Source organism: Gigantopelta aegis, chromosome 5 (genome assembly GCF_016097555.1).
Source record: "Gigantopelta aegis isolate Gae_Host chromosome 5, Gae_host_genome, whole genome shotgun sequence".
In the NCBI taxonomy this organism is placed as follows: domain Eukaryota; kingdom Metazoa; phylum Mollusca; class Gastropoda; order Neomphalida; family Peltospiridae; genus Gigantopelta; species Gigantopelta aegis.
The window spans coordinates 1,785,855-1,803,724 of record NC_054703.1 but is presented as its reverse complement, the minus strand read 5'-3'; the positions used below and the strand labels follow the sequence as shown (position 1 = coordinate 1,803,724).

Below are 17,870 nucleotides of genomic sequence, written 5' to 3'. Positions count from 1 at the left end.
CCTTTAAGTTTTATCTCACATTGATTAAGCAAAAGAAAAAAAAAAAAAAAAAAATGTTTTATTTAACGATGCACTCAACACATTTTATTTACAGTTATATGGCGTCGGACATATGGCTAAGGACCACACAGATATTGATAGAAGAAACCTCCTGTCGCCACTTCATGGGCTACTCTTTTCGATTAGCAGCATGGGATCTTTTATATGCACCATGCCACAGACAGGGTAGTACATACCACAACCTTTGATATACCAGTCGTGGTGCACTGGCTGGAACGAAAAATAGCCCAATGGGCCCACCAACAGGGATCGATCCCACACCGACCGTGCATAAAGCGAGCGCTGTACCACTGGACTACATCCCGCCCTTTGAGGCCAAACGTTTCACAGTCCTAACATATACATGTACACGTGTGTGTACAGTCTTGACAAGAAACCCGCAACATCTTTCCACCAGCAGCACGAGACATCTTTTATATGCATTAATTTATTTTACAGTTAAGAATAAACTACGGTCTGTCCCTTTAAGTTTTATCTCACTTTTATTTGGTTGAGCAAAAAGACAGTCATATTAGGTATACTGGTGGAAGTTAGCCATGCTTTGTTAATTGGTAGTAATTTTCAACACCTCTCCCCCCAAAAAAAAAAACCCTCAACCCCAACCCCCCAAAAAACACACACCCCCAATGAATAATTATTTTTGGTCATTATGCACCTGCCTGGTTAATTGGAAAATTCAACTCGTAGACAGCATGCAATACATACTTGGACATGCAACTTCCGTGCATGGGTTGGTTCCAGTTTCAACGGCCGAGCCCACGCAATCATTTCCGTCATTTTCCGGTCTGGGATTATCACAAACTCGTCTCCGAGTCCATGGACGAGATCCGCTGCCACACGACACTGAGCAGGCTTCATCTACTCTGGCTCCCCATGGTCCCCACTGGCCATGAACTGACAGAGAAAGAAACGGAAAGGAATGTTCGTTTAATGACACCTCAGCACATTTTAAACTATACTGAATTAAGAGCCAAAAAAATGCTATAATAATTTTTAGCTGTTATTAAATTAAATGTGTGCCTTTAAGTTGGGATAAACAGATATTGAATTAAAATGTTAGTTTGTGTTTCTTAACGACACCACTAGAGCAGTGTTTTATTACTCATCGGCTACTGGATGTCAAACATTTGCTGATATTGAATTTAAGATGTTTAAATTTAATAGAAATTTACAAATCCAAACTTTTCTAAATATCTAAGTTTGTTTGTATAAAGACTGCCTCAAAGAAAGAAAGAAAGAAAGAAATGTTTTATTTAACATCGGACATATGGCTATAAGGACCACACAGATATTGATAGAAGAAACCCGCTGTCGCCACATCATAGACTACTTTGTTTTATCAGCAGCAAGGGATCTTTTATATGCACCATCCCACAGGCAGGATATATTGAATTAAGAGCCAAATGAAATGCAATAATAATTTTTAGCTGTTACATAGAGGATACTCCCTGCTTGTCTTGTACGTGATATCATAATTTATCAGCACGAGTTTTATACTTTTATCAATGAGTGCTGATACATTTTTATATCACAAGACAAGAGGGGGGTATTCTTTTTATCATCCATTATCATTCTTTTCATTTGCGACAACTGTAAACAATATCAATAATGTGGGATGAATGTCACTATATTTGGCAGCGGTATACTTGTTAATTAGCAGAACGACAGTGGCGTGATGTCATTAATGATAGGTTTAGCGCTAAAACATAGACAGTGGCGTAACAAAATACTGTTTGGCAGCGGTAAACTCGTTAACTAGCAGAATGACAGTGGCTTGATGTCATTAATGATAGGTTTAGCGCTAAAACATAGACAGTGGCGTAACTAAATACTGTTTGGCAGCGGTAAACTCGTTAACTTGCAGAATGACAGTGGCTTGATGTCATTAATGATAGGTTTAGCGCTAAAACATAGACAGTAGCGTAACTAAATACTGTTTGGCAGCGGTAAACTTGTTAACTAGCAGAATGATAGTGGCTCGATGTCATTAATGATAGGTTTAGTGCTAAAACATAGACAGTGGCGTAACTAAATACTGTTTGGCAGCGGTAAACTTGTTAACTAGCAAAATGACAGTAGCGTGATGTCATTAATGATAGGTTTAGTGCTGAAAAATAATACTGTCTTGTGATTAAAATTTGACCAATCAAGATTGGAAGAAGCAATATCTCCTAGGAGAATATCGCAGGAGAATATCGCAAATTATAGTGTCAGCGATATCTCCTACAAAAGCCTTTAATGGAGGATAATAAACTATTTGTTTCCCATTAAAACAGATATTGAATTAAAAAGTTAAAGTTTGTTTTGTTTAACGATACCACTAGAGCACAATGATTTATTACTCATCGGCTAATGGATGTCAAACATTTGCTGATATTGAATTTAAGGTGTTTAAATTTAATAGAAATTTACAAATTCAAAATTTTCTAAATATCTCTGTTAGTTGGTAAAGATTGCCTCAAAGAAGACAGACTTTCCAATTTTCAATTTAAATTTTTTTAAATTTAGTAACAATTCAGAACTTATAAAACAAATTAAATGTCTCTGCTATATTTGTTAGCTGAATATAGCAAGATTCAGACTTCGACAATCTTTGTACATTTATGATTGCAAGTTTAACAGATACATGCATGTAGATTCAGATTAGGGCAATCTACAGTTATGTTTGCTATTTGAACAGCTAGATTCAGACTATCTATAGTAATGTTTGCTAGTTGACAGCTAGATTCATACTATCTATAGTAATGTTAGTTGACAGCTAGATTCATACTATCTATAGTAATGTTTGATAGTTAAACAGCTAGATTCAGATTTGGGCAATCTACAGTTATGTGTGTTAGCTGACCAATTAGATTCAGACTATAGTAATGTTTGGAAGTTAAACAGCTAGATTCAGACTATCTATAGTAATGTTTGGAAGTTAAACAGCTCGATTCAGATTAGGGCAATCTACAGGTATGTTTGCTTGTTGAACAACTAGATTCAGACTTGGGTTATCTACAGTTAAATGTATGTTTACTAGTTTAACAGCTAGATTTAGACTTGGATATAATCTACAGTTATGTTCACTAGTTGAACAGCTGAATTTAATTTTGACATACATGTATAGTCTTAGAGAGGAAACCCCATACATTTTCCCATTAGTAGCAAGGGATCTTTTATATGCACCATCATATACAGACATACCACGCGGTCTTTGATACACCAGTCGTGGTGCACTGGCTGGAATAAGAAATAACCCAATGGGTCCATCGACGGGGATCGATCCCAGGCCGATTGCATATCAGGCAAGCGCTTTACCACTGAGCTACGTTTCACATCGACGATGGCTCAGGTGATCTAGACATGGTTTACAGAAATCTGTGCAATGTTACTATATATCATCCATTAAAGGCTTTTGTAGGAGATATCGCTGGCAATATAATTTGCGATATCTCCTGCGATATTCTCCGCAGGAGATATCGCTTCTTATAATCTTGATTGGTCAAATTTTAATCACAAGACAATGTTTGTTACGTCACTGTTTGTTTTAGCGCTAAACCTACCATTTGTGACGTCATGCCACTGCCGTTAACGAGTCTACTGCTGACATTCAACCCACATTACTGACATTGTTTACAACTGTCACAAATGAAAATAATGATAATGGATGATAAAAAGAATACCCCCCCCCCCCATTATATATATGTATATGTATATATGTGTATTATTATTATTATTATTATTATTATATATATATATATATATATAAATCGACAGCACCAAGTACCTGGACATGGGTCAGTTTCACAGGGTTCTGTGCCAGATAAAGTGCTTGACCCCACACAGAAGCGTCCGTTATTCTGTGGTGCAGGGTTATTACACGCACGAGTACGAGTCCATGGTCTAGTTCCACCGCCACACAATACACTGCAGGCACCAGGCACAGCAACACCCCAGGTTCCCCACTGACCATCAACTGAAAAACAAGTAAAATTTCTATTTAAATTTAAACATCTTAAATTCAATATCAGCAAGTAAAACAAGAAGATGTTTATCAAGTATAATTGTCACACGTCACACTGCAGGCACCAGGCAAAGAAGAACCCCACGCTCCCCACTGACCATCAACTGAAAAACAAGATGACAATCATCAAATATAATTGTCACATGTCACACTGCAGGCATCAAGCAAAGAAGAACCCCACGCTCCCCAATGACCATCAACTGAAAAACAAGATGACAATCATCAAATATAATTGTCCAGAGGGTTCATACACTAGTAGCTTAATCAATTTCCCCAAAATTCCAGGATTATTAGACACAGAGTAATTAACAGTGGATAATAATTCAAATAGGAAGGAAATGGTTTATTTAACGATGCACTCAACACATTTTATTTACGGTTATATGGCATCGGACATATGGTTAAGGACCACACAGATACTGAGGGAGGAAACCCGCTGTTGCCATTTCATAGGCTACTCTTTTCGAGTAGCAGCAAGGGATCTTTAATATATACCATCCCACAGACAGGATAGTCTGTGGGATAGGTGTTGCGTGAGTTGTGAGTTTGTTTAAACTTGCAGTCTCAAGTATTTAAGACAGCTAGATCATAAGAATAAATGTTCTTACTGTTGCACATACACCATTGTTTTGTCAATATCCTTTGACTACACATGTAAATCAAGTAAAAATATATTCTTTTTTATTTTAACACCATCGAGCATGGCAATAGCAGTTATTTACGAGCTTAACATTGAATATCACTAGCCATGGGAGTGAGGCTACCATAATCTAGAAGCCCCGTATACAGTCCGCTCCGGTTTGACTAATTAAAGGACTAGTTTTATCACAGAAATGTCTGTAACCCACTCTTCACCATAAAAGCAAACTCACAGCCAGCTGAAGATCACTTTTTGCAAAATGTAATTGTAAGTTTCATTTAAAATGTACGTATTACAAATTTTATTGCAACGTTATCACTTCACTAAAAAAAAAAAAAAAAAATTCAGGCTAGAATGGAGAAGTTCGAGTAATCACTTGCCTTTCCTGGTGGGGGGGGGGCACTATGTTTATAAACAAATGAAACACTATACAAATTAAACCCTGAGATGTGTATACTATTTTCTGGAGTAAAAAAAAAAGTGAGATTCTCGGGGGAGGGGGAGGGGCAACCCAGAGGGTACGGCCCTGATCCACTTAGAAACATAAATTTAATTTAAGAACATTGAGGCTATGGCATCAGATGAAATTGTCAAGGAGATCATGAACTCTGATGAGAAGGTTGTGGTGACATATTCTGATGATGGATCCAAGAAGCAAGGCACTGGAGCATTTTCTGTTCAGGGTATCACTGTGAATGGAAAATACAGGTCTCTTCCAACGATGAACATTGCTTCAGAGTCCCGAATCAACTTAGCTGATCTCAAGGTTGCAGTTCTTGAAATTCTCGAGGGAGCAAGCGGTCTTGAACCTAAATCTCTCTTTGAAAAAATTGACTTTGTCATAACAGATCAGATAGCTCATAACATTAATGTGGATGAAATTGTAGCAGAAAGTCTAGTATCGGAGCACATCCCTGATCATTTGTTTTGCAATGTACTGCGTCACTGAGCAGACTCTTGACTGCGAGACTCGGCTCATTAATCACGGTTTTAACTACAAGCCATGGAATAAAGCACATGAATTTGACGTCTACATAGCCCCAAGACCAAACAGTCAGTTTAAAGGATGAACGCTTCAATCGCCTGACACTGACTTGTGCAATTGTTCTTTACTACATTGATGATGTGGCATCCTTCCTCCAGAAGTATGAACAGGTCACGAATCAGTTATCCTGCATTGTCCGATACTTCTTGGACTTATATTTTTTTGAAGGTCGTGTATTGTGCTGGGGCCTTGGATGGGTTGCATCTGATTGAGACATACCTGTCACTGACCACTTCGTCTGACACAAATTATATTAAGATCACCCCAGCATTTCAGCAGCTGTACCAGCAGCTGATGAATACAGAAGCATCTTCTCTCTTAAACCTTGATGAGCCAGTTTTTAAAGAAGCAAGACCTACAGGACAAGGGAAATTGCTAATCTAGCAATGGATAGGTGGAAAATCAAAGACTTGGAAGCACTGAATACTATGGGAGGCCCTTTCACATCAGCCAATGCAGTGGATGAGTACATGGCAAACACTGAGAGAGACGAGGTAACCAAAGTAGGACGCATCTACTTGGAGGTTCGTTATGCTCGTGACACATCACTTTTCCTACCAAAAGCAAGTGATCTGTTTCGCCTCGTGAAGGGCCACAGAAAACTCCCTATCAACACCGTATGTTTGACATTTGAAAAAAAGTGTATAATACAAAATCCAATAGAAGGTCAGTTTCATTAATATTGTTCCATAAAGAAAATTTGAACTTACCACCGCCCTCGGTGGTGTATAGTGGTTAATCCATTTGACATAAGGCTGGTAGGTACTGGGTTCGTCTCCCAGTATTGGCACCTACCTAGAGCGAGTTTAACAAATCAGCAATAAAGGCAATATATTTCTACCAGTAAATGGTGTGTGCAAAATATATAGTTTTGGGGGTTTCGATTTTTGGTTCATGTTTCGCTGTCTATATTAACCAACCTTGAGCTCGCACGTGCGTCCATTGCGTTGCCGCCACGAAGACTATCAGAGCCAGGCAGACAGTAGCTGTCCACCCCATGTTTCCGTAGAGATCCTAATCCTGGAATAGAAAATAAAACATTTTATTATATAAATAGCAATGAAATATATAGATCTACAGGAACCATCAAATTGATATGCGGTGAAAATTCTTATTTTCTCTGTATTTTAGAGGAAGTTTGTTTTGTTTAACGACACCACTACGGCACATTGATTAATCAATCATCGGCTATTTTGGTAATTCTGACTCGTAGTCATCAGAGGAAACCCGCTACATCTTTGCTAATGCAGCAAGGGATATTTTATATGCACTTTCCCACAGACAGGATAGCACATGCCACGGCCTTTGATATGCCAGTTGTGATCCACTGGCTGGAACGAGACTGCATTTTAGTTACAGTGAAAATATACAAATCATATTTACTTCATGATTAAATTCTGTTTTGATTATATTGAGGCCAGTGAGACTTCTTCGTGTTTAAGTTTGATGATTACCAATGTATCTGATCGAATTTGAAAAGAAAAAAAAGGTAATTTTAAACGATATGGGATACGAAGTGCAATTACAATAAAATATCAAAATCATTGCATTTCAAGCTAAATAATGATAACACATTGTCCTGTCATTGAGTATAAGTTAAAATTAAACCTGGAGTTCGATTTTTTTTTTCTGAGGGGGAGGGGGGGGGGGAGGGGGGGTGAGTGGAGAGGATCGCTTTGTCAATAAATGCTAATTTAATAACTAAATGAAGATACATTTTTATAGAAATTTATTTTAAAATGACTATGGTCAATTATATTCACACACACACACACACACACACACACACACACACACACACAGAGAGAGAGAGAGAGAGAGAGAGAGAGAGAGAGAGAGAGAGAGAGAGAGAGAGAGAGAGAGAGATACACTCACAGACACACACGCACGCACACACACACAAACACACAATAGTAATTAAATTTATGTTGCATTGTCACTGTTATACTTCGATAAATTATAAACCAGCACGGAAAATTGATACTTTTCAAGATACTTTGCCTGTCAACAGTTATGAATAATGTTCTACTTCCTCCTAGCATAAGCCATCGGTCTACAGGCTGGTAGGTACTGGGTTCGGATCCCAGTCGAGGCATGGGATTTTTAATCCAGATACCGACTCTAAACCCTGAGTGAGTGCTCCACAAGGCTCAATGGGTATTTGTAAACCACTTGCACCGACCAGTGATCCATAACTGGTTCAACAAAGGCCATGGTTTGTGCTATCCTGCCTGTGGGAAGCGCAAATAAAAGGTCCCTTGCTGCTAATCGGAAAGAGTAGCCCATGTAGTGGCGACAGCGGATTTCCTCTAAAAATGTGTGTGGTCCTTAACCATATGTCTCGCCATATAACCGTAAATAAAATGTGTCGAGTGCGTCGTTAAATAAAACATTTCTTTCTTTCTTTCTTTCCTCCTAGCATAAGCGTCACGCAGGGAGCAGTAATAAGTAATGTAGTGTTAAATAATTGTTCGTGGGAAGGGAGACGGCTCTGGACAAAACGGCGAATTAAAATAAAGTGCGGATGTAATGGTGGAAACCGGAGAACCTTTTCCCCTGTCAATTAATTAAAGTGCCACCGGCCTCGGTAGTGTCGTGGTTAAGCCATCGGACATAAGGCTGGTAAGTACTGGGTTCGCAGCCCGATACCGGCTCCCACCCAGAGCGAGTTTTGACGACTCAGTGTGTAGGTGTTAAACCACTACACACTGTTCTCTCTAACTAACTACTAACAACTAACCTACTGTCCTGGACAGACAGCCCAGATAGCTGAGGTATGTGTTCCCAGGACAGCGTGCTTGAACCTTAATTGAATATAAGCACGAAAATAAGTTCAAATGAAATAAAAATAAAAGTGCCCCCTTTTAACAATTATGTTTACAATCTATGTGCCCGTCTATGTGCCTTTGTCCCGTCCCTAAAAAAATATGTTTTAGGTCCTCCCTTGGAAATGTCTGCAAATCATGTATAACCTTGAGTTATGTACGTGGTGCCGCACCAGTGATCGTCTGTGGTAAGCCTGGATAATAATTCTAATCTATGAGCAACACGTGACAGGTTTAACAAACAGGTTTGACGAGTTTTTCACAGCTCGAATTTTGTGTACGAAAATAAATACAAGCCAGTTTTAAAATGTACTTTACCATAATTATTAGTGGTTAGTGGGTTTGTTTGTTGTTGTTTGTTTTTGTTGTTGTTGTTGTTGTTGTTTTGTTGTTTGTTTTTTGGGGTTTTTTTCTTTTTCCTTTTTGTTTGGTTGGTTTCTGTTTTTTAAATACATAGTTATTATTCCTAGAGCATTGGCACTGAATACGTTGGAGAGTGATATTAACTGCCACCCGTGGGGCAGGATATGCTCATCGTTCGATAACAACTGATATCATCACTGTTTTGACAGTGGTTCAAGATCACAGCTGTATATATTCCACTGACCTTTACCCTGTGCAGGTTTGGGTTTTCTAAGCTACGTATTGGGAGTGGCAGTCCTCCAATAGGCGGTGCAGGAGAGACGACGTGTCATCTTAAGGATCTCATAGGAGAGTGTTACCGTACACCTAAGGATCTCCTAGGAGAGTGACCGTACACCTAAGGATCTCCTAGGAGAGTGTTACCGTTCACCTAAGGATCTCCTAGGAGAGTGTTACCGTACACCTAAGGATCTCCTAGGAGAGTTTTACCGTACTCCTAAGGATCTCCTAGGAGAGTGTTACCGTACACCTAAGGACGTCCTTTCGACTCTGTCTTGTACGGAGATACGATTTTGATCACGGACTATGGCTTTGTCATTCAGATTACATCAGATGAGGTGTAAGCACGCTGCCTTGTACAGAGATACGATTTTGATCACGGAATATGGCTTTGTCATTCAGATTACATCAGATGAATGAGAATTTACACGTTTCGTCATCAAAATAACATTAACGGTCTTATTTTTCATTTTAACTTATGTTTGTGCTTATATCCAATTGAGGTGCACGCAGGCTGCCTTTGACATATACACCAGCTATATAACTAACCAATAACCCATCTTCCTCCAAAACACCTCTCACTAACAACTAACAGTTACGAAATAACCCACCTCTCTCAGTAACCACTAACACATAATCAATAAGCCACCTCTCTCATTAACAACTAACAATTAACCCAACTTCCTCACTAACCACAACAATTAAGAAATAACCCATCTCTCTCAGTAACCACTAACACATAACCAGTATCACATCTCTCTCACTAACCACTAAACTTAACTAATAACCTATCTATCTCAATAACAATTATCAATAACACATATCTCACTAATCACTAACCACTAACAATAACCCATCTGTCTCACTAACAATTAATAACCCATCTCTCTCAGTACCCACTAACAACTAATAACCCATCTGTCTCACTAACAACAAATAACCCATCTCTCTCACTAACAACTAACAACTAATAACCCATCTCTCTCACCAACAACTAACAACTAATAACCCATCTCTCTCACTAACAACTAATAACCCATCTCTCTCACTAACAACTAACAACTAATAACCCATCTCTCTAACTAACAGCTAATAACCCATCTCTCTCACTAACAACTAATGACCCATCTCTCACACTAACAACTAATATCCCATCTCTCGCACTAACAACTAATAACCCATCTCTCGCACTAACAACTAATAACCCATCTCTTGCAATAACAACTAATAATCCATCTCTCGCACTAACAACTAATAACCCATGTCTCGCACTAACAACTAATAACCCATCTCTCTCACTAACAACTAACAACTAATAACCCATCTCTTGCACTAACAACTAATAACCCATCTCTCTCACTAACAACTAACAACTAATAACCCATCTCTCTCACTAACAACTAATAACCCATGTATCTGACAAACCACGAAAAATTAACAAATAACCCATCTGTCTCACTAACCACTAACATCTAACAACTATCTCATCTTTCGTACTAACCACTAATAACCCATCTTTCTCACTAACCACCAACAATTAACTAATAACTCACCTTTCTCACTGACCACTGTCAGTTAAACAATAACTCGTCTCACCAATATCCCGTCTTGCTAACCAACCACTAACAATTAACCATCTTGCTCACTAACTGCTAATGATCAATACCCTATATATCTTACTAACAACTAACAATCAGCCAAAAACCCATCTCTCTCACTAACAATTAACCAGTAACCCATCTTGCTCACTAGCTGTTAATGATCAATACCCTATATATCTCACTAACCACTAACAATCAGCTAAAAACCCATCTCTCTCACTAACAATTAACCAGTAACCCATCTTGCTCACTAACTGCTAATGATCAATACCCTATATATCTTACTAACCACTAACAATCAGCCAAAACCCCATATCTCTCACTAACAATTAACCAGTAACACATACCTATCTCACTAACCACTAACAAATAGCTAATAACCCATCTCTCACACTAACAATTAATAACTCATCTTTCTCACTAACAATTAACCAATAACATATCTCTCTTACTAATCAAAAACAATTAACCCATTTTTCTCACTAACAACTAACCAATAACACATCTCTCTCAATAACCACTAACAAGTAACCACTAACCTATCTTTCTCACTAGCCACTAACAACCAATAACCCATCTCTCTCACTAACCACTAATAACTAACTAATAACCCATCTGTCTCATTAACCACTAATAACTAACCAATAACCCATCTCTCTCACTAACCACTAATAGCTAACTAATAACCCATCTCTCCCATTAACCACTAATAACTAACTAATAACCCATCTCTCTCACTAACCACTAATGACTAACTAATAGCCCATCTCTCTCATTAACCACTAATGACTAACTAATAACCCATCTCTCTCACTAACCACTAATAACTAGCTAATAACCTATCTCTCGCACTAACCACTAACAACTAACTAATAACCCAGCTCTCGCACTAACCACTATAAATAACCAATAACCTACCTTTCTCATTAGCCACTAACAACCAATAACCCATCTCTCTCACTAACCACTAACAACTAACCCATTACCCATCTCTCTCAGTAACCACTAACAAATAATCACCACATACCCACCCCGACACCTCCTTTCCTGACTAAGCCAATTCGGGCTACAGGACTGACACAGCTGCTACTACCACAAGAAACTAACGCATCAGTGTTTGCGATAATAACTCCCGTGTTTGTGTTTGTCACCGTGATACAATTCGTCTCAAGTTACAGGTGTATTAGCTGATCCACCGCTCTGGACAACTGGTGAAGAAAGAGCAGCATGGTTCTGAAATAAATGGGTGTATTCGTCTGTGACAGGAATCCAGTGACCTATTATAATTATAAATAATCCAGTGATTGAAATATAAGAAATGAAATATAGTCTGGACGCAGAGTCCGTATGTTTAGGATTTCGTTCTACCGGAAAGAGTCAAAGCAACCATTGTATTACTTTCATGAAGGGGGATGGGCTGCACAAGCACGGCAGAAGCAAGTAGACATTGGGGGAGGGACTGAGATCGAGGGCACAAAGTAAAGTTTTTAGGGGGTTCGGGGTATGCCCCGCCGTAAAACTATGAAAACTAGATGGCCTAAAATGTAATTTCCTGCATTCTACAAGTAAAATTCATCTCTGCCTTAAAGGGACATTCCTGAGTTTGCTGCAATTTTTAAGATGTTATCGACTAACAGAGACTTTTTGACGACTGTAATTACATATCAAATATATTTTTCTGCATAAAGTATTAGTGGCTGTATATTAAACGTGTTTCTGATCGTTCTAATATTTGTACTAGGTTAAATTTCATTTTATTTCCCAAAAAATATTTGTTCGTACGTAAGAAATTATTTGAAGCTTCTTATTTGGGCTTCTTACAAATATTAAGAAAAACATTGAATATACAGACACTGATATTCTAAACAAGAAAATATATTTAATATGTAAGTTTTATCGTAGAAATATTTTATTAGTCGGAAACATCTTACAATGCAGCAAACTCGGGAATGCCCCTTTAAGATTTACTACCAATAATATGTTTTATTCAGAATTTCCAGTCCCCCCCCCCCCCCACCTACACAAACACACAGACACACACACACACACACACACACACACATACACAAACACACACACACACAGGGTTTAATTTGTTATAACCGTATTCCGATATTAATATCGTATATCTGCACAAGGCAGACTCAAAAGGATGTCAGACAAAGTTGTGATTACTTCCATGATCCATTCTCAGGTGTCCGTCTTAGGAGGTCTGCCACTCTGCTAGGTGTGGCGATCCATAGGCACACTTGTTAACATAATAAGCACCATTAAATGCAAACTCACTTGTAAAATTGTTTAATGGATTCGTTTTTAAAGTTAAACATTTTTGTTGTTTTGTTTTTGTTTGTTTAACAACACCACTAGAGCACATTGATTTATTATCGTCAGCTATTGGATGTCAAACATTTGGTCATTTTTTACGTATAGTCTTAGAGATGAAACCCGCTATATATGTCTATTAGTTGAAAGGGATCTTTTTTGTGCACCATCCCACAGACAGGAATGCATATACCACGACCTTTGATATATCAGTCGTAGTGCACGTACTAGAGAGAAAAATAGCCCAATGGGCGCCTTTTTAAAGATACCAGCCACATTTTCGATTACTTTGGATATAAAGTTAGTTTTAATTAATGGACTCGTATCAATGTTTAGCCTTAGGACACCATAACAGCGTTACTTTAGTTTGTTTAACGACACCACCAGAGCATAGTTTGGTGTCCAGCATGAGGATCGGGATTTAAAACATTTGGTAATTTTGACACATGCCATTAAACGAAACTTCGTACATTTGTTCAATAGCAGATAGGGATCTTCTATATGTGTGTGTGTGTGTGTGTGTGTATGTGTGTGTGTGTGTGTGTGTGTGTACACGTATGTATGCATACATGCACGCACGCAAACACACACAATCACATACGCACACATATACACACACACACACACACACATATACACACATACACACACATATGTGTCATTCCTAATATTTGATACTGACTATACCGAAACATATAATCCAAATCGTAATACAACCTATACACCAAAGCAAAAGTTAAACACATCCAAATTAATACTGAATTAAAAAAGGATTGATTTGAGTAGGCTGCCATACTAATTGTCTTTGTGTTACCTTGTGGTATTGCACGTGCGAAAAGCACGTGCATATCAGCATATATTTCAGGTGAGATACTTGTCATGAACAGACAGACGCATACGATTACATACGGATTTACGTGATCTGAACTGTTCGTTTTGTATCTGAGCACTATGACAAGGCGACGGCTGCCTGATGTAATGCGACGAAATGGCAGATTATTGGCATGCATAACACTGGTATGTCACGCAGAGATATTGGCAGGCAATTGAACATTAACCATACTGTCATTAGTCGTTTGATTAAAAGGAACATGTCCAATTCATGGTGTTGAGGATAGGCCAAGATCTGGAAGACCGAGGAAAACTGATGCCCATGAAGCTTTCAATGTGTTTGTTCCAAACTTGTTAAAGGACTCTAAAAAGTGGTGGTTACTGAAGACAAATGGGAATGCTTTGTACAATTAACCAGTGTTGACAAAGTATAAATTGTTCTATCTAGCAAATCGAAAGGTCCAAAATGTGCTGTTTGCAAATAAGCCTGAATGGCGGGCTCTAGCTCAGTCGGTAGAGCGCCTTGATTATTTCCCCCAGACACAACCAGTGCACTACAACCGGTATATCAAAAGCCGTGGCATGTGATGTATGTTTGAAAGTGTATATAAAAAATACCTTGCTACTATTGGATAAATGTAATGGGTTTCCTCTAAGATTACGAGTCGAAAATTACCAAATATTTGACATCTAATTGCCGATGATAAATAAATCAATCTTCTAGTGGTGTCGTTAAACAAACAAACTTTAATGTCTTATGCCATTGTCATACTATGGTATGGATACAAGCTTACATGTATATACCCACTGTCAATCTTACTATAGTGATAAAGACATTTTGAAACCGTGCAATAAATGTATTTTGTATCGCACATATGTGCAAAAAAAAGTAAAGTTTGTTTTATTTAACGACGCCACTAGAGCACATTGATTTTTAATCTTATCATCGGCTATTGGACGTCAACACATATGTGCAATACAGACCGGAACTTGTAAATGGGGAATTCCCTTTTTCTTTTTATTACAGTTAGCGCCTTTTATTTACTGACATCATATATGATTTACAAATGACGTCACATCGTATTTGAAACATTACACAGAGTATTACGTTGAGTACATCCATGAAAGGAGTTTTGATCATAGATTTAACAAAGTGTTGTTATGACGTTAAATTTAAAACCGTTTTTGTAAAACATAAAAGAAGGTATATAATAAATACAGAACTTCACATACGTTGTTTTCGCTTCCTATTTATTGCACTCGTTTATTTTGCGAAAGAACATACCACGAGACCGCGTAGCGGTTTCGTGGTATATATTCTTGTGCAAAATAAACTCTGTATTATACTCTGAATGAATGAATGAATGAATGAATGTTTAACGACACCCCAGCACGAAAAATACATCGGCTATTGGGTGTCAAACTATGGCAATGCAAATAAATAAGGTGATGATCAACATCAATATAAAAATTCAAGATTTAAACAAAAACAGTGTAAAGAACTGTGCAAAAACACAAATATCACAGAATGTTACGGATACTGAATTGTACTCAAAACTTCAATTTTGTGCTGTATTGGCCATTCTCAAAGAGAATGTTACACCCCTGCACCACGGTGAGGTTACAGCACACGCAGGGGTATTATACTCTGAAATTCTGTATATATCTTCCATCACCTTCAGCGGTGTGATGGACACATATGGAGGACAGCCATGCACAGACCATTGTAAAGAAGCATGAAACCTCGTCAGTAAAACAAATCATTTATCGATTGTCCCTTTGGTTATCATTTCAGATTTATATACTTCCGATTTGTGTTAAAACTGATTTTGTTACATTATCATTTCAGTAAAGATTCATATGTTAAATGACTCCTAGCATCACAGTTGATGTATTAAATCAAATGTACAGACTACGTTTTGAACGACACCACCTCCCCCCTACCACCACACACACACACACTCAAGTGCAAATAATTATGACTTGGCAGTCATTTTGAATCATGTTACATAACTATGTTAAACTTTGTTTAGTTGAGTGGCATACTTAGCAGCAAATAGTGTCTTTCATAAAATCTGGATGTCTGTTTTATAATTTTTATGACAAATGGCCGCCATCTTGTTTCGGTATCTTGTGTTTCACCATTTTGAACAATAAAACTAAATGTACAGATTTCAACATAGATATTTTTTATAAATTAAATGTGCATACATATTATATGTTAATAGTACAAAAATCATATAAAGATCATTGTGGTACCATTTATATACTTTATAATAGACTATTTTACGCAATTTTGTTTTAAAGGGACATTCCTGAGTTTGCTCCAATTTTTAAAGATGTTTCCGACTAATAAAATATTTCTACGATTAAACTTATATATTAAATATATTTTCTTGTTTAGAATATTAGTGGCTGCATATTAAACGTGTTTCTGATCGTTCTAATATTTGTAGTAGGTTAATTTTCATTTTATTTCCTAAAAAATCCAGTTTGGGCTTCTTACAAATATTAAGACGACCAGAAACACATTGAATATACAGACACTGATATTCTAAACAAGAAAATATATTTAATAGGTAAGTTAAATCGTAGAAATATTTTATTAGTCGGAAACATCTTACAATGCAGCAAACTCAAGAATGTCCCTTTAAACCAGTTTGAATCATAAAACGTAATTTATTAGATGACAGACATATAATTTTTCTTTCAGATTCAACATCCCAAAATTAGGCCACATCCTAATACACACGTAACATTCCTGACAAACGGTATCTGTCTAAAAGCACAATTAATAGACAGTGATATTCTAAAAAAAATAAAAAAAATAATAATAAAAAAGTAATTAATGTTGATCGCTAAAAGAAAGAGACTATTACTTGAAAAGTGTTCAGTAATGGCATGAGTTTCAGGACAGCCTGTTTAATAGTAAAATGAGCTATAGTAGGTGAAATTATGTTATACTATCTAGGATCAGTAGCTTTAATAAGATGTGTGTGTGTGTGTGTGTGTGAGAGAGAGAGAGACAGAGAGAGAGAGAGAGAGAGAGAGAGAGAGAGAGAGAGAGAGAGAGAGAGAGACACACACAGATAGAAACGGAGATACAGAGTGTCTGTGTGTGTGTGTGAGAGAGAGTGAGAGAGAGAGAGAGAGAGAGAGAGAGAGAGAGAGAGAGAGAGAGAGAGACACACACACACACAGATAGAAACGGAGATACAGAGTGTCTGTGTGTGTGTGAGAGAGAGAGAGAGAGAGAGAGAGAGAGAGAGAGAGAGAGAGAGAGAGAGAGAGAGAGAGAGAGAGGAGGGAGAGAGAGAGACATACAGAAACGGAGATACAGAGTGTCTGTGTGTGTGTGTGTGTGTGAGAGAGAGAGAGAGAGAGAGAGAGAGAGAGAGAGAGAGAGAGAGAGAGAGAGAGAGAGAGAGAGAGGAGGGGAGAGACCCAGACAGAAACGGAGATACAGTGTCTGTGTGTGAGAGAGAGAGAGAGAGAGAGAGAGAGAGAGAGAGAGAGAGAGAGAGAGAGAGAGAGAGAGAGAGGATTCGTCATGAGTATTTGAGTGTGTCATGGATTGTCCGGTTTGGCGTGGGGGGTTTTGAGGGGTAGTTGTTGTTTGTTGTTGTTGGGGGGGGGGGGTTGTTTTTTTAAAATTGTTTTTGACTTTTTTATTTTTATTGTTATTATTATTATCATTTTTTAAATATTAAAAATTAAACAACTAACAACTAATCAATAATGAGCTAACGATGTGTTAACGGGTCTTACCTAACCAGCCAGTCTCCAAGTAGATCCTGGTTTGTTAATTCCTCTAGTGAGCTAACGATGTGTTAACAGGTCTTACAACAGCCACAGTCTCCAAGTAGACTCAGGTTTGTTAATTCCTTTTTATACACCA

At 37.8% G+C, this 17,870-nt stretch overlaps 1 protein-coding gene across 1 annotated transcript in view; it reads right to left on the bottom strand.

The window, feature by feature from the left end:
- LOC121373456 (coadhesin-like) overlaps positions 1 to 17,870 on the bottom strand; it is a 113,890-nt gene extending 96,020 nt beyond the window's left edge. Inside the window, exons 1-4 of the mRNA XM_041500120.1 lie at positions 17,741 to 17,870; positions 6,672 to 6,771; positions 3,830 to 4,018; positions 766 to 954 (exon numbers count right to left, since the gene is read on the bottom strand). Coding sequence (XP_041356054.1) covers positions 766 to 954; positions 3,830 to 4,018; positions 6,672 to 6,750 — 457 coding nt within the window. The 5' untranslated portion in view covers positions 6,751 to 6,771; positions 17,741 to 17,870. The remainder of the gene's footprint in view (positions 1 to 765; positions 955 to 3,829; positions 4,019 to 6,671; positions 6,772 to 17,740) is intronic.